The sequence below is a fragment of the Martes martes genome (genome assembly GCF_963455335.1).
Source record: "Martes martes genome assembly, chromosome: 2".
NCBI lineage: Eukaryota > Metazoa > Chordata > Mammalia > Carnivora > Mustelidae > Martes > Martes martes.
In genome coordinates, this window is record NC_137889.1 from 173,440,411 (window position 1) to 173,462,583 (window position 22,173).

General features: G+C 42.8%; 1 protein-coding gene across 1 annotated transcript in view; it reads left to right on the forward strand.

Moving 5' to 3' along the window:
* Positions 1 to 22,173, forward strand: part of LIMCH1 (LIM and calponin homology domains 1) — a 326,880-nt gene that overhangs the window by 299,826 nt on the left and 4,881 nt on the right. The window contains exons 24-34 of the mRNA XM_080797210.1: positions 993 to 1,067; positions 1,833 to 1,873; positions 4,171 to 4,251; positions 7,884 to 7,976; positions 8,856 to 8,960; positions 10,306 to 10,433; positions 12,010 to 12,131; positions 12,409 to 12,532; positions 14,841 to 14,927; positions 16,687 to 16,795; positions 18,889 to 18,991. Of these exons, the coding sequence (XP_080653336.1) occupies positions 993 to 1,067; positions 1,833 to 1,873; positions 4,171 to 4,251; positions 7,884 to 7,976; positions 8,856 to 8,960; positions 10,306 to 10,433; positions 12,010 to 12,131; positions 12,409 to 12,532; positions 14,841 to 14,927; positions 16,687 to 16,795; positions 18,889 to 18,991 (1,068 nt within the window). The remainder of the gene's footprint in view (positions 1 to 992; positions 1,068 to 1,832; positions 1,874 to 4,170; positions 4,252 to 7,883; positions 7,977 to 8,855; positions 8,961 to 10,305; positions 10,434 to 12,009; positions 12,132 to 12,408; positions 12,533 to 14,840; positions 14,928 to 16,686; positions 16,796 to 18,888; positions 18,992 to 22,173) is intronic.

The window sequence follows — 22,173 nt, forward strand, 5'->3', positions numbered from 1 at the left end:
GAGGGCCGCCACACTTGTGGTGTGTGTCCGTGCTACAACGTACCGCACAGAGTTGTCAAGTCGCTATGTTGTGCACCTGAAATGAATGTAACCTTGTATGCCAACTGTACTTCAACTGGAAGAGGTCCGTGGACCTGTAAGTGACTGGTCTGTGGTCACACATCAAGTCCAAAGAAGCTGTAGGTTGGGATCAGGAATCCTGGAGCCATACCTGATATTCTCTTCTCTAGACAATGGCATCTCCCCCATGTTTATAAACATGTCTGTTTATAGACTGATTATACCAGCTACTGAAGATCTGGTGGGGAGCCCATATATTTCACAGATTTCCCTTAAACACACACAGTCTTTAAATACTCTGAAAACATTCATAAAATACATTTGAAGGTGACAATTTTTCTTTTCTCCACTGTCTCCCAACAGTTCAAAGATATATTGGTGTTTCTGGAAAGTATGTGCTCACTCTAAAAACCGCTGTCTTTATCCACCCTGAGAATGACATCCAAGTGCACAGAACCCAGTTTAGGGATGCAAATGCTTACCGTGAACTTGTGTCTGTCCAATGCCGCTGAGTTACAGATCAACATTGATGCATCCAATAATCATGGAACTCATCCCCGCTGTCTTTTATACTTTCCTGGTGTTCTCCAAAAGCAATGTAAACTGTGCATTTTGCCCTTGCAGAACATGTTATCCTGTCATTTGAGATTTAACATGTTAACAGTTCCATTCAGTATGAACCTATAAAATAGCGCCTAACACCAAGGGAGACAAGCCACAGCTTGAACTGTTCCGTGTCTGCTGGCTCTTGCCCATGTCTTTGGGTTTTGAACGTGTTTTATTGAGATGTATTGTACTTTCAGATCCACTCCTTCTCAGTTCTTCTATCAACTACCACCAGACCTCCTGTAGTCCTTGAGAGTCTGGTTCCGCTCGGTCCTCACCCCTGTTCTTACGGTTTTCTGTTTGTTCTGTTCTGCCATCTGATCTAGAGTCCCCTGGCCCTGCCAGCATCCCGCTGAGAGTTCAGAACTCTTGGCGACGTTCCCAGTTTTTCTCCCAGTCAGGTAAAATGCGTCCTGGGGAGCTGTATTTCCTCTGTGCAAAAATCCATGTTGGGGGCAGCCAATAATGTCTGGTATTTTTCCTCATTTCTGACTGCAGAGAAACAATGCTTACTTCTGACACACAGTTAGCAAAGAGCTCGTTCTCTGATAACCACTCTGCTTCTACTAAAATTGGAAGGAAATTCATAGAAATTTTTGGAAGGAAATTTGTAGAATTTTTCTTTGATTCTAAAAATCTAAGGAAATAATATTCAGCTCTTTTTTTTAAAAAAAATAGGCATTCAAAATCATTTTTTGTCCTCTTCTCTTTTTAAAGAAAGGTTAGAAGCATTTACCAGGAATTGGTAATGGTTCTCTTGTTAACTGTGTCCCTCTCTTTACTTCCTGGATGATGTCTAGCCTCTCTCTGTGTGATAATTCTCCATGTCAGACGGTGAAGGAACCGGGTTAGCAAGCGGGAAGGGAATGCAGGGGACATTAAACACCAGCACCTACAGTTTTTGCTTCCTGTAGTCTAGTCTCTGGTGCTAATTGATGTGATCAATCATACTACACTCGTCATAACTCCTTTCGGTGATGGGTACAAATTGCTTCAAGCGTCTGCTTTATTATGATTTTCTAATGCTCTTGGCTTACAAAAAATATATTTATATATGATCTCAGACTGACATAGGAACCACATTCCACTCAGAGGACCAGCGAAGAATACTGTTAGAAGCTGCTCACGTTGCGATCTTTTTTCTTTCTTTTTTTCTCTCTGTGCAGTGGATTCTCCAGGCAGTGAAAAGTCACCTGTAACTACACCTGTAAGTAGCTCATCTTAAGGAATAAGATGATGCATTGAGTGTGATTTTAATTTATAAAGTATTTGATTTGCTGAAAGCGGGTCCAATCAAAAACAGGCTCAAAGTGATTATAAAAGAATAATTAAAAGGCATGTGTAACGCTGTCAGGTGAAATTTGAAGAAAGACACAGATTATCATTATGCAGAGTTGTGATCATGCTTAGAAACAAAACGGTAAGTGAGTCGGGAAAGTAAAAATCTAATGAAGGTGACAATCGGAATTAGTATTAAAACAGGCAATTTATCTAGGCGTTCAAAATCATTTTTTTAAACTGAGGACAATGCTTGTACATGGTGTAGTGTTGGCTCTGGAACTCTCTGGAAGACCCAGGCTGTCACTCCCTCTCGCCTGCTGTCTCCCACCACACTCAGTTGTAAGCTCCACAACGCGGCGACCCTTGACCAGCTGGTATCCCTCCCTGGCCCCTAGCAGGTCCTCAGCAAGTAGTCACCAAAGGAAGGAACGTGACCGATTTTCTTTCTTTTGTGTATCACAAAAGAAAGTCTTTTTTCTCCTCCTGCAAATGCTCACAGTTCTTCTTTTAAACAAATATTCCCTATTTTCTTCTGTGCTGCCTAGTGAAATCTTAAAATTAAATAATTCCTAATTGTCGCTCTTGCTTTCCTCCTGGACTCCCTATGGCTTTATTCGCATGACCACATCCTTTTTCCCAAGAAGACAAAGAAGGGTCATGCCCTTGAGAGAGGTGCTGAACATTGAAAGTGCTTCCAAGTTTTAGGAAAATGCCAAGTGGAGCCAACCTCCAACACCATTAACTCCAGATTTGTTATCTGGAATCCCATTTGGATGACATCTTATGGTCATCCAAGGAAACTTGGAAAGTTTTGAATTATATACAATTAAATAGCTTTTCTCCTACATAACATGTCAGAGCCTTTAGTCTGCTCATGTGCGGTACGAGTCCCAAGAGTGGGGTACAAGAAATACATTTCCCTACCCTGTTGGCCCACCTTGCCTTGACTTTTTGTGGGCATCACCCTAACTGCAGGCACTATAGCAAGAGCATCAGTGGGGTACGTGTAAATACATTAAAGTTATCACTCTTTATATTGTTATAAATCGAGCAACGCCCATGGTCTGGCCTGCGTTCTCAGCCTGGAGACACTTCCCTGGGCCAGCCCAGCCTTCGGGCACCCAGATGGTAGCATCGATCTGCTGGGGGCAGGGCAGGGCCCAAGGTGAGCTGGCCCAGGTGTCTTGGGCAGTAACTAGACCCATCTAAGCCTTGGACAGGACTGGCCCTGTCCAGCTTCTCAGGCACCCCAGGTAGATAGATCCTGTCTGCTCCCCATCCTGCCCCAGACTGCCCCCCTTCTCCCTCAGGCCTCCCCCCCTCATCTTGCTGCTTTTCTCAGAATTCCCAGGCAGGCAGTTCTAAGTGCCTCCCCAAACCACGCCCATCAGAACAGAGGGAAGAGAAGCAGCTCAGTTCCGGGGAATGTGGTTTGCCTTGGTGGGGAGAGGCCAAGTTCAAATACCGCAGCCCCCACCCCTTTAGGAGGTTTCCCAGAGACCAGCTGTGATTTCTCTCCCCGGCTCTGCTTCCTGTATTCTGTATTGTGGGGGCGCACTTTGGTTCACGCATCCTTCTCTCATTCCTGTTAACTCACTTGGTGCCAAACTCACAAAGACCTTTTTACAAAGAAACAAACAAACAAACAAAAAACCCCACAAAAAGCCTTTGGGTTTGAATGTTGGTTTCGTGGACCCCAGGGCAGAGACTCACTCATTCCTGGATCACAGGTGATGCTGGTGAGCATCAGCCCTTGAACTAACCTGATGGAGAAACGCAGTAGCGGTATGAATGCTTAGTCCCATAGTGCGGCAAACACCGCTTCTCACAAAAGTCCGCTCTGCTGAAAGCAGCGTCCCCCTGTGCTGGGACCAGGATCCCTATGCAGAACGAGGGTCTCAGGCTCAGAAGCGTGAATACGTTTAAGAAATCGCTTCTGAAAGAGAGGGAAGCCAAAGCCTTCCCGTGCCGGGGGCTAATTACGTCCATGTTTTCATTAGCTCCAAAAAGGGTCACAGCATCATACGGGCCTCTTGGAAGTCAACCAAGGAGGGATGAGGATGAAAGAGTAGTTTTCGTTGACAAAGAGGGTCATTCAGTATGTGAGGACTTCTGCTTCTGCTTGTCCGTCTAGTGCCGGTCTGTGAGCGGACTGTGTCCCTTGCCCCGGCCTGGCCTTGAGGACTTGGCTTAGCTCTGATCACAGTTTTATTTTCTAAGCAGTTTAAGTTCTGGGCATGGGACCCAGAAGAGGAGCGCCGGCGACAGGAAAAATGGCAACAGGAGCAGGAACGTTTGCTTCAGGTAGGACTGGGGTCACCGCTTTGTTGTTGTTTTCTATTAGATGCTGCTCCTTTAATGACTGTTGTATTAGATAAATTTTTAGCACAGGAAGTGCATGGAATTAGATGCTTCTCAGGAGCTGGTGAGTCTAAGTTCATTTTGTGCCCGTGCAACAAAGTGTCCTGCGTCTAATTCCCCTTGCTGGAGGTTGCACTGATGAACACAGTGAAAAAAAAAAGCACGTGATGGGTTGAGCGCTGGGCGTTATATGCAACTGATGAATTACTGAACTCCACATTGGAAACTAATGATGTACTATATGTTGACTAATTGGATTTATCTAAAAATAAAAAGTAAATTTTTTAAAAAAAGAAGAAAAAGCATTTTACTTAGAAAAAAAAATCCTAGGGGTCACCTGGCTGGCTCAGTCGGTAGAGCATGTGACTCTTGATCTTGGGGTCATGAGTTTGAGCCCCACGCTGGGTGTAGAGATTACTTAGAAATAAAATCTTCAGGGGCGCCTGCCTGGGTGGCTCAGTGGTTAAGCATCTGCCATCAGGTCACGATCCCGAGGTCCTGGGATGGAGCCCCACATTGGGCTCCCTGCTCAGTGGGAAACCTGCTTCTCCCTCTCCCACTCCCTCTGCCCCTCACCCTCCCCACACACACACACTCATGCCCTCTATCTCTCTCTCTCTCAAATAAATAAAAATCTTAAAAAATAAATAAAATCCTAAAAAAAAAAAATCCAAGTATTAGGGGCCAACATGTCCATTTGTCACCTCCTTAGTTGCCAATCAAATTCCAGTCCATTGGGGACGCCTGGGTGGCTCAGTTGGTTAAGCAGCTGCCTTCGGCTCAGGTCATGATCCCAGGGTCCTGGGATCGAGTCCCACATCGGGCTCCTTGCTCAGCAGGGAGCCTGCTTCTCCCTCTGCCTCTGCCTGCCTCTCTGTCTGCCTGTGCTCACTCTCTCTGACAAATAAATAAATAAAATCTTAAAAAAAAAAATTCCAATCCATGTGGGGTGGGGACGGATTGCCAAAAAGCTATTTGATAGCATACATGTGAAATAAAATTTGGCCTGGGTCTTGTTCCTTAAGTAGAATATTTGCTCCACTCCTTGAGTAAAGGCTGATAAATTTTAATTCTAGGAAAGTTCTGGAAGTAAATGTATCAACTGCTACTTGTTTCAAGCCAGTTTTGTAGAGTAATAGTGTTTCAGAAAGTAACCTAGCAACCCTAGAAACTAACCGGAGTACCTGGATGTGCCAAGAACTGGCATATTTGTTGGTACTTGACGTATCCTGTCCAGTTCAGTCCTCATAAAACTCTTCAAAGTATGGCTTATTAGTACCATTTTGCAACTGAAGAAACTAAGCTTCAAAGAAGTTAACTTAATTGCTCAAGGTCACACAGCGAACAGGTAGTTGTTGAGCCTGATTTCAAGTCCGAGTCTGTAAGACTTTAAAAGTCACGTTCTCGGGGCACCTGGGTGGCTCAGTGGGTTAAAGCCTCTGCCTTCAGCTCAGGTCATGATCCCAGGGTCCTGGGATCGAGCCCCGCATCGGGCTCTCTGCTCAGCAGGGAGCCTGCTTCCCCCTCTCTCTCTGCCTGCCTCTCTGCCTATTTGTGATCTCTGTCTGTCAAATAAATAAACAAAAATCTAAAAAAAAAAAAAAAAAAGACACGTTCTCTCTGCTGTATTCCCAATAGTACTGATTTTACTAAAAGCTCATAAAGGAAAAAAATGTTAAATCTCATTAATTTTGATGACTTTACACTGCTGTGTTTTACTTCCCCCCCACCCCCTTATCTTTTTGCTCTGACCCTCTTGGCTTAGTTCCCAGGGACTGGGAGCACTGCAGTGGGGATGGTTTGAGGTAACTAATTGTCATGGGGCTTTAGGTCTGCCGGTTAAGCTTAATGCTTTTCCCAATTGCCAAGGGCTAAATACCAACCAGATTCAGCAAAGTCCCAGGGCTGTTGGGACTTCGGGTCCACTGGGAGACCCCAGACCAGCCCTGGCCATCTGTTAGTCCCTTGAAAACCAGATGCCTGTTCCCCAACTACATGGTCAGAGTCAGAAAGTCCACAGAGTAAGAAGACAAACATGGTGGCGGTTTATACTGTGAAAGGTGACTTTGGTTACTGATGCAGACAGATGTATTTTTGTCCCCCCAAATTGTTACCCAGTGTGACACTGCAGGGTTGTGGGCTTTGGGACAAGGCGTTTGTGTGAGTGTGTTGGCGTGTGCAGGGGTCTGTATTGGGTATGCATGTATGTACGCTGGTGTGTGCACATGTGTGTACACGCATGTGTACCGAGGTGTGTGTGTGTGTGTGTGTGTGTGTGTGTGTGTGGCACAGACGTACAGCCTCTTTCATTCCCTGAATCACCTCCACTGATCCTCTCAGGGTGGGAGAACCTGGAATATGAGCTCATAGAACCAAGAAACCCAAGGTTTGCTTGTTTTTCAGCTTTTGTTAAGTTTGAGAGTCTGTTTCCTCTATTCTGAAAGACCCCTGAAGTCCCTCTCAGAAACTTTATAACATATTAGGTTTGATAACAAGATTTTTACCTGGAGTTCAAAGCCCTCCATGAGTTGACCAATGATGGTTTTTCTAGAGCATTAAGAACACCAGGCTTCAGATAATCCCAATAAAACCCTTTTACTCCTAAGATAATGACATAACAGGTCGCACCTGGAGGAAATCTCAGTGCCTTCCCTAGGAGGATAAAAGACAGAGAGAGGATTGACAATAATTAGAAAACATTTGACTGTGTGTGGTACACTTCCGTGATGCCTCTGTCATGTCGGAGACACCATTCCCAAGGCACCCTGGGTGTCAGCTCTCACTTTAAGCATGAATTTTAACCTCCATTTATCCATGTCTTGTAGTCAGCTGTCCAAAGGACTCCAGTCACATTTTAAAGCCATCCTCATTCAGAGTAATTTTTTCCCCCAGAAGTGGTGACTAGTGCTGTACTATTTCTGGAAATAGTGCTGCAGTTCTGATGTTGTAGCCTTCTAATGGCTGTTTAAAATCTATTGTTAATTCAGAAGTTACTGAAACCTAGGAAGATTCCATTTTGGCAGAATGGCTACAAGCAAAGAGTAATTCAGCTACTCAGCTAGTTATCATCTTATCTACTCCGGACCTTTCTGCATTGTCCAACTTGTAAACCTACAAGGTTTTGTTTGTTGTTTTGTCTTCTATCAAACTCTCTCAGTAGCCATATTATTTCCATTAGCGAAATGGCAAAACTCGTCTCCGAAGGGCCCAGTAGAAACAAACCATTGGTTTAAGCTACCATCCCAGGACAAAAGCCAAGTTAAGGAAGATCTTAGAATCTTTCAGTCTGTCTTTTCTCTTTGCGTAAGCAAACATCTACTCGTATATTCGAGAACAAAGCTGTAACACACCAACAACAGAAAAGAGTGTTCCCTGTTAGGATTGTTATGTTCCTAACATGTTGGAGCGCCACAAAATACCATTCCCCTTTTAGAGCGTGAATGGATTCGACTCAGAACGTTGCAAAATGAAGAACTGTCTTGCAATGTATTGTGTATGGTGGCTTAGAGGGGGGAAATGTCCCAGTGGGGTATGCGATGTCAGTTGAGGAACCATCTGTGGAAATTCTGTAACAGGAGAGATACCAGAAGGAACAGAACAAGCTGAAAGAAGAGTGGGAAAAGGCCCAGAAGGAGGTGGAAGAGGAGGAACGCAGATACTATGAGGAGGTAGGAAATTCCCGAGAAGGAATTTGACTTGTGGTTTTGATTCCTCAAAGTTTATTGGTGCGTTTGTTTTTTGTTGTTGTTGTTGTTGTTTTGTCTGTGGTATATGTATGCACGTGGCTGTGTCTCATTCTCCTTACACCAGAGCCCTGTCAACTTCTTCAAAGAGCCATAGGCTCTAAAAGACCACAATTCCCCCAAATTTAATTTGTGGTAAGGGAGTGTTGAGTTATGGTCAAGGGAGACAATAGAATTTTATCTGTTTTCTAGTCAGAGAGTCAGATTCTTGATTTACCTTAAAGAGATGACACGAAAGTATCTATTTGTGTGTTTGAGGAAAGCATGTTTGGTAGTAGTGAATTAATTTTGTGAGGACAATTTTGATGTTGGAGCTAAGTGAATCCTTACCAACTACACTCACTATATTGTACTAAAGAGATTTGGAGGGAGGAGAATTTGGTTTTGTTTTACTCATTTTTTTTAGATGAACAAACCAGACCACATTAGAGAATTGGAAGGGAACTGCATTTAATGCGTATTAGCTAAAATTTGTTTACGATTAATTTTGTTGTGAATTTATCTTCAGTAATTGTTGTGCCTAATCTGATCCCTAAAAGCATTTCTAATTAGGCTTCTTGAATCAGACTAATTTGCAAAGACTTTGTTTTTCCAAATTAAATGCTAATTTCTAAATCATTGCCCATAGAAAGTACATTCTGATTTACATGCTTTTAGAAAATAAGACCCCTTTTTTTAATGCCCTGCTTGTTTGCGCATAATCCAATTTTTTTTTCTTTAAGCTCCTTAATGAATTTTTCTCTTGACAAATGTGATTTTATTTTCTTTTTTTCCCCTTTCATTAATTACTGTCCTTCCCTTTAGGAGCGCAAAATAATTGAAGACACCGTGGTTCCATTTACTCTTTCTTCAAGTTCTGCAGACCAGCTATCTACATCCTCCTCTGTGACCGAAGGCAGTGGGAAAATGGTGAGACCGCAGATTAAAAGCAATTTGTGAAAAAAATAAACCTAAAAAGTATAAAACAACAAGCTCAAGTTTTCCACCAGTTTAAATCCAGGACTGACCCTTGCCCTAGAGTCGCATCAGCTGCTGTGTGGCCATTGTACCCCATGGTGCTGTCACTGCCATGGTCAGACTCCAGAGTCATTTCCTGGGGAGCAGTGCATTCATTACTAGGGCCAGATCTGCTCCCACGGGCTGGCAACCATAGTGTCCCTGCACTGGCTGGAGAGGTCCTGATTAGTGGAGCATTTGCTGGAATGTGCCTCTGACAGCCCATCATTCATTCATTCAACATACATGTATTCCTCTCCGCCACACCATGCATCCCTTTGCCCTGGATGGTAGCCAGCAATGCACTCCCCACCAGCCTCCGTGGAAATTGCTTCTAAACCACTCTTAAAATTCCCGATGAAATTTATTTGTGTCTTCAAGGGCTAGAGAGAGCAGAGAAAGAGTGGTCTACCTCCATATCCCCCAAATAAGGTTGGGGAGCTATTGAACAAAAGTCATACCAAGACTTGGAATAGTCTGGAATCTGCATTTAAAAACAAAACAAAACCAAACAAAACTGATGGGCCCACAAGAGCCATTTCTCCTAACTGAACAGTCCTAGGACTTTGTTTTACTTGGCAAGGTGGGCTTTCTGAGCAGTTCTCTTTCGTGATAACTTTTAAGAGAGATCCAGATTACACATTGGTTTCAAATAGTTGGAAAGCAGTTACTATTCAGTTAATTTGGACCATTGTTACTATTCAGTTAATTTGGACAATTATTCTTTACACTGTAGACAATGTGATTGGAAAAAATGTTTCAAATACACCATGGCCAGAGATGAGTGTTGTCCAGTGTGTTTAAAAATACTCAGGGGGCTCCTGGGTGGCTCAGTGGGTTAAGCCTCTGCCTTTGGCTAGGGTCATGATCTCAGGGTCCTGGGATTAAGCCTCACATCGGGAGCCTGCTTCCCCCTCTCCCTCTGCCTGCCTCTCTGCCTACTTATGATCTCTCTCTCTCTCTGTCAAATAAATAAATAAAATCTTTTTAAAAAATTAATTAATTAAACTAAAAAAATAAAAATGATACTCAGGGGTGCTTGGGTGGCTCATTTCATTCAAGCCTCCGACTCTTGCTTTCAGCTCAGGTCATCATCTCGTGGGTTGTGGGATCGAGCCCTGAGTTGGGCTCTGCGCTCAGCGGGGAGTCTGCTTGAGATTCTCTCTCTCCCTCTCCCTCTGCCCCACCCCCTACATGCATTCTTTCTCTCTCTCAGTAAATAAATAATATTCAATATTATCCTTCTTTTCTCAATTAGAATAAGATGGACTTGGAAAACGGTCGAGAGGAAGAACAAGAGACAAGACGGAGGAAGCCACTCCAGGGAGACAACAGTGATTTATTGCGTAAGCCTCGGGACGATCGGCCACCAGAGGAAGCTGGCAGGTATGAACTGTACTGGCCTGTCCTTCTACATGAGCAAAGCCAGACTCTGCCTGTTCGTTCCCCAGAAAGGGTACCCATTTCTAATGCAAATCATATTCAGCTTTGAAATTATCATTCCAGTAATACATTATGTGTTGCTTAAACATATTCTAATATCTCCGAAGTCAGTCTTTATGCCATTGAATATAAATCGCCTTATTTTTAAATAGGTGAAATCTTTTTTAAGTGAGGGGGGGGTAGTATAGATAATCAGAGGAGCATGTTGTCACTTCAAAGCCCCAGATCTGTCATTCACCTGAAATGGTTGATGTGTCCGGAGGGATAGAGGTTGAAATGAGATCCTGCGGTCCTACCCACTGTGGGTTGACCGTGGACCAGACTTTACTCTCAGTATCCTCTGAGCTGTGAGAAGTTACATTTACTCTGTGTGACAGTATAAAGGATAACTAATTTGTTATCCTATAAAGGATAACAAATGATTGGTTGTGGATAATCATCCCCCCCATGGGTTCCAGTATGTTCCTTGGGAGATCCATGCCGTGTACCCAGAACCCCCTAGATCATTCAGAGCTAGCTCAAACTGGAACAGAATCTGGTTGTAGCTACAGGGCATAGTGGGTTTATTGATGCCACCCTGGGCCTAACCTAGAAGGGACCCCCGGAATCCCAGGAAATTGGCAGTATGCTGCCACCAGCGAGTTCTTTATGAGAAAGATGTTTGCTTTTGGGGCCCTGAGATACCAGAGAGAGAGAGATTGGCAAGTGTGCAAGCATATGCACACATACACATATACGAGTGTGCAGAGATATACGTGTGTACACACACACTGCACCCTCAGAGAGCCCCAAAGACGCGAAAGGCTAGAGTCATTCTCAAAGACGATCCAATTTGAAAGTTTGGCTGCGAGTGGAGCCCCTCTGGTAGGATCTGCTCTGAGAATTCTCCTGTGTGGGTGGATTGTGGCCATAGGGACTTCGGGCCCATGCCCAGAGTCTGCAGAGCCTTTGGGATAGCCCATCTGTTTCCAGTGAACACTATTTAAAGGAACTTTTCAGTTCCTTGTTTTCAGAAACAAAAGCCACTGGTCAGGAATAATTTTTGCTGCTTCTCCAGACAGTCCCTGTTATCTCCAGGAACTTTGAACATTTATAAACCTCCGTCTCCTTCCCTTGCATACAGACGCTACTGCAAGGCCAGTGAATTCTCATGGGCTGCCCAAATCCTGTGGGGCCCAAGTATTTTCTGCAATAAGTCCTCTCCTGTGAAAATCTGGGACATTCCAGTTGGCTCTCGTATCCCTTGAAATGATCAGAAATGAAGACCTTTATGGACAAGGAGATGGGGAGGATTTCAGAAATAATGGTTTCTCAAGCTTAGTAAATTAATGGATAGTGAAAATGTGTAGGATTCTCCTGTACTTTAAATCTGGTTTAAAATGAATAGAATAAGCATTTCGTTAGTCCCGTTTCTCTTTTCATTTTATAACTGGGTATTTCCATGCCCTAAGGGATAGGATAAGTTTAGTTCGGTTGCTTTCATCTCTGTTCTGAAATATACATTTGTTTATCTCAACAGCCTAACTCAAGGGGCCTTGGCTCATTCTAAGAATCCTGTATCGAAAGGAGACCATCAGGACCAACAGTTGGATGCACAAACTGGGGCCCTACACTGTGGGATGAACTCACAGCTAGCTCAGGGTAAGAATGGGTGTTGAAACCCAATAATGAAATTATTAGAAGACCCCGCACACACGTGGTTCAGACAGGTATGAACTCTACCAGCTGCAGGCATCTCTTGTAGCTTACTCTAAACAGCACAGTGAAAAGACTCCCACCACTGTGGGCCCACAGTCTACATGAACTCACGGTGAGACCCCAGCGGGCATTAGTGCTTTCAAGACAGAGGACATACAGAGCACTAGGGGGATGTTACTGAACACTAGGTTTATGTTCTTTATTCTTTCCTTGGCCTCAGATCCATCCCAGAGTCAGCAGATATCAAACCCATCGATGCACATTCTAGAAGATGTGAAGCCAAAAACCCTCCCTTTGGATAAAAACATTAACCATCAGATCGAGTCTCCGGGTGAAAGACGGAAGTGAGTAGCCAAATAACATGCATGTGGAATTCCTTTGCTTTTTAAAATTTATTGACTAAGAATGGGAAACAAGTGTGAGATGGCAAGATAATCAGCAGTCTTTTTGTGCTTCTTGTCCATTGACTCTGAGAGATCAGAAAATAAATATTTGTGGATGTTTGAGACAGTCTTCTTGGCAAGTAAATATGCACTCTGATTTTTATCAGTTTGTAATTGATAATGTCTTTAACCTGCAAATCTAAACATTTGGGAATAATTTGCAGGCCTGTTGCATAAGTGATTTATTTAAGTGAGTTACATTGTCTCAGAGCCTGTTGACAAATGTTCTTTCAAGGGAAAAAGTGTTTTTCTCTCATTTACATGTGCTCCCATGAAGTAACTACCCCAGGTTATATTCTTATTTTTTAAAAACCATATTATTTTACAATAATAATAGTTCCTATCATTTTTTAAGCCTTTCAGTATATAATAGGCACTGTGTTGAAGGGTTTACATATCTCGTCCCTTTTTATATATGTTAATTCACTGAACTCTTCCAGTAACTTTACTGGGTCTTGTTTCCATTTTAGAGATGAGGACATTGAGGCTCAGGGAAATTAAATAACTTATCCAAAGGACTTGACTTGTTAAGTGGTGGAGGAAGTCAAAATGAACCCATAGTTCCAAGATAAAATCATATTTGGACAAGATGTTCCTTGAAACCAGTTTTTAAAATATATAACATTCATGATGCATTAACCAATCATTCTACCTAGAGCCAGATGACCTAGATTTAAACTTTGATTCTTCCACTTGCTGGCATAGGACTTTGAGCAAGTTACTTAATCTTTCTCTGCCTCAGTTTCCTCATGTGTAAAATGGGATAATATTAGTACCTATCTCATAGGGTTTTGTGCCTGGCAAATGATAGGTGCTATATATGTCAGTGGTGGTGCTGATAATGGCAAATGATGGTGATGGTGTGGGTGATGGTGGTGATGATGGTGGTGGTGGTGATGGTGGTGATGGTGGTGGTGATGATGGTGGTGATGGTGGTGATGACGATTGTAGTGAGGATGGTGATGGTGTTAATGGGGACAGTGGTGATGGTGATGGTGGTGACAATGACAGTGGTGGTGATGGTGACAATGGTGATGGAGATGATGGTGATGGTCGTGGTGACGTTGGTGACATTGGTGGTGGTGATGGTGATGGTGGTGATGGTGATGATGGCTTGTTTCAAAAATTCATCTTTTTACCTTATTTATCATGTTAACAGTTTTTTTCCTCAATATAGTGTTTGAACCATTTCCCCTTTCCTCTTACGTGTATCCTATTTTATTACTATCTGTCCTGATGACACTCAAAATCCATAGAAGGTAAAATCACCTAGAAGTAATCATTATTGTTCTCAATTACTGCTTGGATTTCCAAGCTTTTTCAAGGCAATGTGCTTATACTTTAGGGTATCACATGAAAATCTGATATTCTGGAGGAGACAAGCTCTGCCTAAGGAGGGAGGTGTGAGTGGGCAGGGGTTTAGGGAGTCTCTCTGAAAGCAGTTCGAAGACAGATGGACTCCTGCTCCGTTCACTTGTCTGTTGGCATTTCTGCTTTCCTCCTTCTTTTCCGTGTTCTGTCCCTTTCTTCACAAATGAAACAAACTCTTAAAAGCAAGAGCTCGGGCAAGGCTTCAATGCCACTGCAGAGCAAGGCTGAATCACAGGCAAAGCTCACGTGACACCAAGAGCACCTGTCAAGCCATTGCAGTAACTTCTGGCTGGGGCCATTCTGCTGTGTGGATGTTCATGACCTAGCAGTTATTACATGTTCTGAACATTACCCCTAGTCACTTGTATCCATGATGAAATTATTGGTAGGGGTAGAAGCCACCTTGTTAAAAAAAAAAATATCTCCATTAACGCTCTGCCCTTAGCTCTGGGCCCCTTTAAGAGCTTTTTCCTATATCCCTACTCATCTCTACCTTCCCACCCAGTCCATGATTTTTATATGTAACCCAGCATGCAATGTCAACTAGCAAAGTTCCTGGAAAAAATAATAATAATAAATACTAGAAAGATATTGTGTCTTCCTGTCCAACTGTGCCAGCCTGGTTTTGATATTACGCAGCCAATGCACATACAGTCTTTGCTAGATGGGATGACTATGTCTGTTCTTCATAAAAAATTACCACTAGGACACTCTGTTGTTTTCTATTTTGTTGTCAAGGGAGTGTTTGTTTGGTTTGGTTTTCATCCAGAATGTCTCTTCTTGTGGGAGGGGCTTCTCTTCGCTTCTCCTAATTTTTGGCTCCTTTACCATGTTACAGGAAAAGCCCTCGAGAGAATTTCCAGGCTGGGCACTTGTCCCCCTGTTCTCCCACCCCTCCTGGCCAATCACCAAACAGGTACAAGAGGTTAGAAAGCCTTTCCGAGGCTGCTTGATTTCACCTTGTGCCTGCCGAGCATGATTTGAACCTCATTAGTGCTTACCAGATGATTCTGAGAGATGTGTTCACCTGCCTCTCCTCCTAAACACACACACACACACACAGGCCTCTCCTCCTAACACACACACACACACACACACACACACACACACACACACAGAGGCAGGAGGAAAGAACACATCCCCCATCTGCCTGCAGATTTTCTCAGCCCGTCATAGAAAAAGCCAAGTGTATGATGTTGGCACGGCTGTGGCCATGGGGCTTTAATTACATTGTGCAGAACCCGGAATCTAATAATAAAATCCACCAGACAATTGCTGGGCTCCTCAGCTGGCGCCTTTCCCTCCAAGTTTGGCCGGGCCTTCTGGGCAGGGTCTGCTGCTGGCTCTTAACGGGGAACCAGGCGGGGACTAGCAACGAAGCTTCATCCTTCCCTTTCCCCCACTCAGGCTTTGTTACAGTTGCTTCTGGACATTAATCGGGCCCCATGATATTCTTAAAAGCTACCGGAGTTCCCATTCACTGGAGAGACCAAAGTAGTGGGAACTCAGAGGTTTTCTTTGATTTAGAAATTCCATTTTACTACCGCATAAGAGGGAAATCCCAATAAACAGAGTTTGCTCAGAGCAACTCTTTCTCTTTTCTCTTGTCTTCCTTTCTGTTTCTTCAGTTCCTCTGTACCCTGTTGGCTTTCGAATGAAATTGCATATTTTAAAATTTCTTGTGTAATTCCAAGAGCTTTCCAGACAGCGGGCATCACTGTGATCTGATCTCAGGTGTGGGGAAGCTGTCTGAGAGGAGGCCACCTAGTGCTCTCACCCTGTATCAGCGCGCGAGGTCTGGTTCTAGTCCGGTGGTCGGCCCTATAGCAGGGGCTTGGGGGAGGGCAGAGATGGGGGAGACGCAGCCTGTGCTCTCTAGGTGCTTACAACTCAGAGAGATGGCAAGTGCCCGGTTTATGGAGCCCCAGAGTGTTTGCACTGGAAGAGGGGGTAGGTAGAGACCATCTAATCCAGTCCTCTCGTTTTAAACATGAAAGCGAAACCCAGAGTGCGTTCCTTATACCCGATCATAGAACTTGGTGATGGAGCAGAGAACGGGTCCCACGTCTGCCTGGTACCTATTGGGCTGCGTGACAATGGCTTCTATTTTTAAACCAAAACAACAACAATTTTTCTTAATAAGTAAAAAGAAATGCCTCGTGGGCCAATGAACCCCACTGACAGAAAATCCTAAAGCAATACTGAAGCCTTAGTAAAGCTAAATTGGTTTATCTTTTAGGACTTAAGAAAACATAGGAGAAGTACGTTGAGTCATTTCAAGGCATTTAATCACGTGGTTGAATCGACACAACATAGACGACTGAAACACACACACACACACACACACACACCCCAAATTCTGTGCCACGATGGAGGCCTGTTATATTGGGTCCAGCAGGCCGCTTGCAACTTGTATCTGATGCTTAATTCCTGCTCGTTATCAGTTCAGTAATTGCCATTGCATTCATGATATAAACCATCCATGGTTTATATCTTATATTATATCTTATATCATATAGATATATATCTATATCTTATATATATATATATACATCTTATATTTAAGATGTTAAAATCCATCTTTTTTATTTTATTTTTTTTTTTTTGCTTGAGGCTACATGTTAGTGCATTTGACCAACTACTCTAGAGGAACATCTTATTACTCTGTATATTTTGAAACCCAGGTCTATCAGCGGGAAGAAGCTGTGCTCGTCCTGTGGGCTCCCTCTGGGCAAAGGGGCCGCCATGATCATCGAGACCCTCCATCTCTATTTCCACATCCAGTGCTTTAGGGTACGTACGCCCGCCCTCCTCTCTGAGGGATGTGTTCTAGCATCTTCTAGCATCATTCTGTGCTGAGAAATTTCCTCCCGGAAATCCTGACCTCTGCTCTGCTCGTGAGGCCAGGCCCTCTGGGTTGTACGGAAGTGTTCGCAGAGCCCACCCTTCAGGAAGAAACTCTCCTCTCACACGTCCCTCTGGGACGGCAGGTTACAAGAAGCAAAACGGATTTGCGCAGTGTGTCTGGAATGTAGCATCTTTTCCGCTCCTGACACTCTTGTGACTTCACAGCAAAGGTTTTTATCTTTGAATGGAAGATTTTCCATCAGTTAAGTGGCTAACAGCTAGTTGCCTCCTTGTAGGTCTCCGAATGCCTTTGTGCGTAATCACGGATTGAGTATCGCTCCCTCTGAGGAGCTGCCCTGACCCCCCAGACGACGTCAGTTCCTTTACAGTCCTTAGAGAGAGCCTTTCCTAGTCCTTACTGCTCGCTTGTTTCATTGTAGAATTATCACCTCCTCGAATACGCCGTCCCCTCCGTAAGGGCAGGGGCCGTATCTGTCCAGCTCACCGTGATTTCCTCTGAACCTAGCAGAGATGAAGGAATTGACCAATTTGCTGAAAATGCGGAGGCCTCGCTCCTAGTCCCACATCTCCTGCTAATAAGGGGGGAGGTGAACCAGTAAGGAGGTGAACCACTTCTAGCTCATTTATTATGAAATTTACAAGTTGGGACTCTATCAGCACTTCTTTTTTTTCTTTTCCCCCCACTCATGGACACAATTCCAGTTAATATCTTATGTTGAAGCTAAACCCTTGAACTCTGAGTAAGAATCATTTCTTTCTCTTCTCCAAGCTACCGTGCTTTCTCTCAAATTTTGTCCTGTTCCTTTGTTGGTAGTGTCTTCAGCTATCAAGTAAACTTGCATGGGTTTAAAATAACTCCCACTTTACCTATAAGCTAAGAGAAAGCGAGTGAAGTCCCAAAATCATTAATTTAGTCATATTAGTAATTAGTGCAAAGCAGGACTTACCGTGAGCAAAACGTAATATGGATCCTTAGACTCCAGTTATCAATATTCTCATTGTAAAATGAAGCTAGACAATGGATATCCCCACTTGTCTCGGAGTGTCTTGAGGCTCAAAGAATATACTTTTTAATTCCCGGCAATGCCAAGATAATGTGCTCTGATACCACGGTTTGTTCTCAGAGACTTTCCCCGAACTTGAAATAATCCAGACGGCAAAGAGTCTTTGCGGTTTCTCAAGGGAGAGGAGACTGGCCTTCTTAGCCATCAAAGCCTTTATTCTCTCAAATGATTCACTTTCTAGAGCCGATCTGACCCTTTAAGGCACATCGCCTCTTAGATTTACCCCCTACCCTGGAAGTCAGTGGAGCTTATAACATAATTTGGATGAAGCTTTCCTCTACCTGCTGGGTGACTTCAGAGCATGAATCTGGGGCTGGTCCTCTTTGGAGCTGGGTTCTAATCCCCCCCGCCCACCTCAAAAGGCTGGCCTCTGAAACAACCTCCGTTTCCACCTTCTCCGTTCTAAGCAATGCCTCCTCCGGCTGACTGTGCTGAAACGTGTTCTTTTCCTGCTGGATTTGTAGCAGTGGGCATTACTGCTTTCAGTGTGGATATGTGAGGTGGGAGAGCCATTTCCTAGTCATTCTGATCTGGCAGAACTTGACCGCGGTAGTGGAAAGCATTTCAAGATTATTCACAATTAATCAAGTTTGAATTGATAATGCATTGGCCGTGTGTTTATTTAAAACCACTAGGATGTCATCTGTTTGGAATGGTGGTTCCATCCTGATTGGGGGTCAACTTGACACCACCTACCAGCTCTACAATCCTGGACAAGGCAGCGAGCCTCAGAATCAGTGTCCTTCTCTGTAAAATGCAAGGAGTTAGGATAAAATGCTACAAGTGTGCCGTTGCTGTGAGTCAGCTCTGGTACAACATCTGCCATATAGTAGATGCTCAACAAATGTGGAGGTTGTAGAAGTGATTGTTGCGTACTTGTGTGAACCGTAACTAAGCGTTATAAAGAAATGATTCCTTGTGCACCTTATAACTTCTGTTCTTTCTGCCCTACAGTGTGGAATTTGTAAAGGACAGCTTGGAGATGCAGTGAGTGGGACGGATGTTAGGATTCGAAATGGTCTTCTGAACTGTAATGATTGCTACATGCGATCTAGAAGTAAGTACCAGAGGGCAGATACAGGACACCTTGAGACAAGTGTGGTCACATGCCTTCTACAGGGCCCAATTTAGAAATTCAACTGTTCCTCCTCATTGATTGACATGCCTACCCTGAGGGTAGGATTTACTAGCACGTAGGGAAAAGAAACAGTAAGGAAATAACCCGTATTTACCACTTGTTTCTTACTGGAAGTTACTGTTACAGTGTGGCCAAATTCTTTTTATCCAGAAAAATTCTTTTTATCCGTTAATACACCAGGGAGGTAAAACCAAGTTTGAGACGTTGCTTGAGCTCACCATAGAGATTTGGGGGAGATAGAAGGAAGATACAAGATCTGTGAAACACTGTTCATTTGTAGAGGCATATCTTTAGAAAGCCAGCACCACTCGGGATGGTGTCAGTGTGAAGAATGGCTCTCCAGTGTTCATCAACTCAAGCAGCGTGTCCTCAATGTCCGCATGCCCTACAGTCAGGAGTTGTGTGACATGGTCTGGTTTTGTTGCCAACTAACGTGAAAGTTCCTTTAGAGCCAAGATGAGGGGTTCTACTTCTCTGGAATCCCTCCCCATACTCCTTCAAAATGCCTTAGTACAGAAGCAGAGCTTAACCAGTCTCTGGGGCCCTGAAGCCCATTTGAGTAGTCTGCCCCTAATCCTGTGTCTGGGTCTCCTACTGTAGACAGTTCACGTTGGTTTTGAGGGCACCAGGGGGCGCTGTTGCCCAGCTGCTGTTTAGAAAATCTGCAAATAGCCAGCCAGTGGCTCATCTCCGAAGTACTGCCCTTCTGGTGGGGAGACTTCCAGCAAATTCATCAGTTAGAAATTCTTCCTTTAAAAACAATGGAGGGAGGGGCGCCTGGGTGGCTCAGTGGGTTAAGCCTCTGCCTTCGGCTCAGGTCATGGTCTCAGGATCCTGGGATCGAGCCCTGCATTGGACTCCCTGCTCAGTGGGAAGCCTGCTTCTCCCTCTCCCTCTCCCCTTGCTTGTGTTCCTTCTCTCGCTGTGTCTCTCTCTGTCAAATAAATAAATAAAAATCTTTTCAAAAATTGAATAAAATAAAAATAAAAACAATGGAGGTGAGGAGTTGAAATTCAATAATCTTTTCTTATTTCTCAAAGTAAGTTAAGGAACATCTTTAGTCTTTTTTACATGGGTCTCTAAATCTGCAAGACTGAAGATTTGAAGAGTGAAATTGAAATAAAGTTGTTTTACTGCTATAAATTTAGTCAGTTAGGGAAGTATATGCCTCTTTTAATAAAATCGTAGGAAATAAGAATTAGATCAAACCCAGGTGGTTTTGATCTATGACAAACATTTGACTTAAAGTCAAAACAATTCCCAATTTTGAGCTGCTGCCCTCAAAACGGAACCATGTATACCACATATTATATATAGATATTAATTTTATATAATTATAATATGTATATAGTGTATAATATTGATATCAATTTATGCTATGTGTTATACATGTAAAATATGGTATAAATAGTAAAAAAACAACTGAAATGAGCAACAAATGAGATAGTATACCATGTATGATCCAAAAGTATATATATATCTACTATATATATAGTAATTAAATATATTTATTTAAACCGGATTTTTATTTGCTTATTTTTATACATTACAATGGAAAACTAAGCCCTTTTCTCCCATATTCCGAAGTGAATTTAACTGTCCTCTTGTACAAATAATACTTTTCTCAACCTCAATGAACGAGATGAATGTGAATCATGGAACCAGAAGAGGGCGCTCTTAGGTTGAAGGACTGTTGAGCCAGATTTGAACTGTACTGGAAATCTGAATTTCTTTCATAATTTAAAGTGCTTGAAGGATATCCGCAGAGAACAAACCTGAGCCCACGTCTGGGTGACAGCAACCTGTTTTCATCCAGATTTTTATTTTAATTGAGAGAATGGGTGATTCATTGTCATTTCTTTTGGAAACTAGCTTTTTGGATCTAGGCCAGCAATTTTCTCTTGTGTATACAAATAAAAAGGACCTTAACTGCTTTTAATTCCAAATCTAAAGACAAGAACCATGGAGTTATAATCATCTATATGAGGTTACAAATTATAATAATCTCATAAGATTAAAAAAAATAAAGAGATTTGGAGGTAGATCAACATGATTTTTTAATTTTTAATTTTATACAAAATACTAGGAAATTTTTTTTTCTTTGGATACTAAGAAGAAAGCAAGAAGGCATATTACTTCTCTGCCTAGATGACGTCTATAGACATTCAAAGGAATGGGTCAATAAATTATAAATGGTATAAGGATAGAAAATAGGGTTGTTTAGGGAGACACTGAATTAAAAGTGAAAGTCTCCAAAATTAACCACTGTAATCACTTTCTAATTATTTCTTAGAGAGAAGGTTAGAATGTACGTTTGTATGTGTGTACACACACACACACACACACACCATATGTGTGTGATACATCTACCCGCCTATGTTCTGTTTTTTTATTTCACAAAGATAATCACATAGTGTCCTTTACTTTTGTTGCTCTTGTGTTTAATTTAATGATATGGCAATTTTTTTTTGGTCATTTTCTCATATAACATTCTTTCTCCCGTGCTTTTAGATGGCTTTTTAATACCTGAATACAGTCCCATTGTGTGGACTTGCCGTAATTTCAGACTATTCTCTGTGCATGGGCACTTTGGTTCTTTCCAGTGTTTTAATATGTTCTGGTAAAGGCCCCAGTGGACATCCACGTACAGACATCCTCATGAACAGTCGAAAGCATTTCTGTAGGGTTGATTCTGAGCACTGGGACTGCTGAGTTAACAGTCATGTGCTTTTAAATTTTCAGACAACTTGTCTAATTATCTTCCAGAAAAGTGCACTCTCCCTGCAAAGTCCGTAAGAGAGCCTCTTTCTCTCTCCATGCCTATGTCAGTTCTGGATCACATCAGACTTTTTAAATTCCCACTGTGTTGCACGGCAAAGGGAAAATGGCATTGCTTTGACCTGTATGTCTTTAAGTGAGTTTGAACATCTTGTTTACGGATCATTTCTATTTCTTTTTTGCTATTAAAAAAAAGTATCTTTCTTCTCTATCCTTTGCCCATGGTTCTGCTAATACTTGATTTGTAGGAGTTCTTTTAAAGTAAAGACGTTTTCCCTTGATTTTATATTTGTTGCTTATTGCTGTTGTCATTAGTCTTTCTA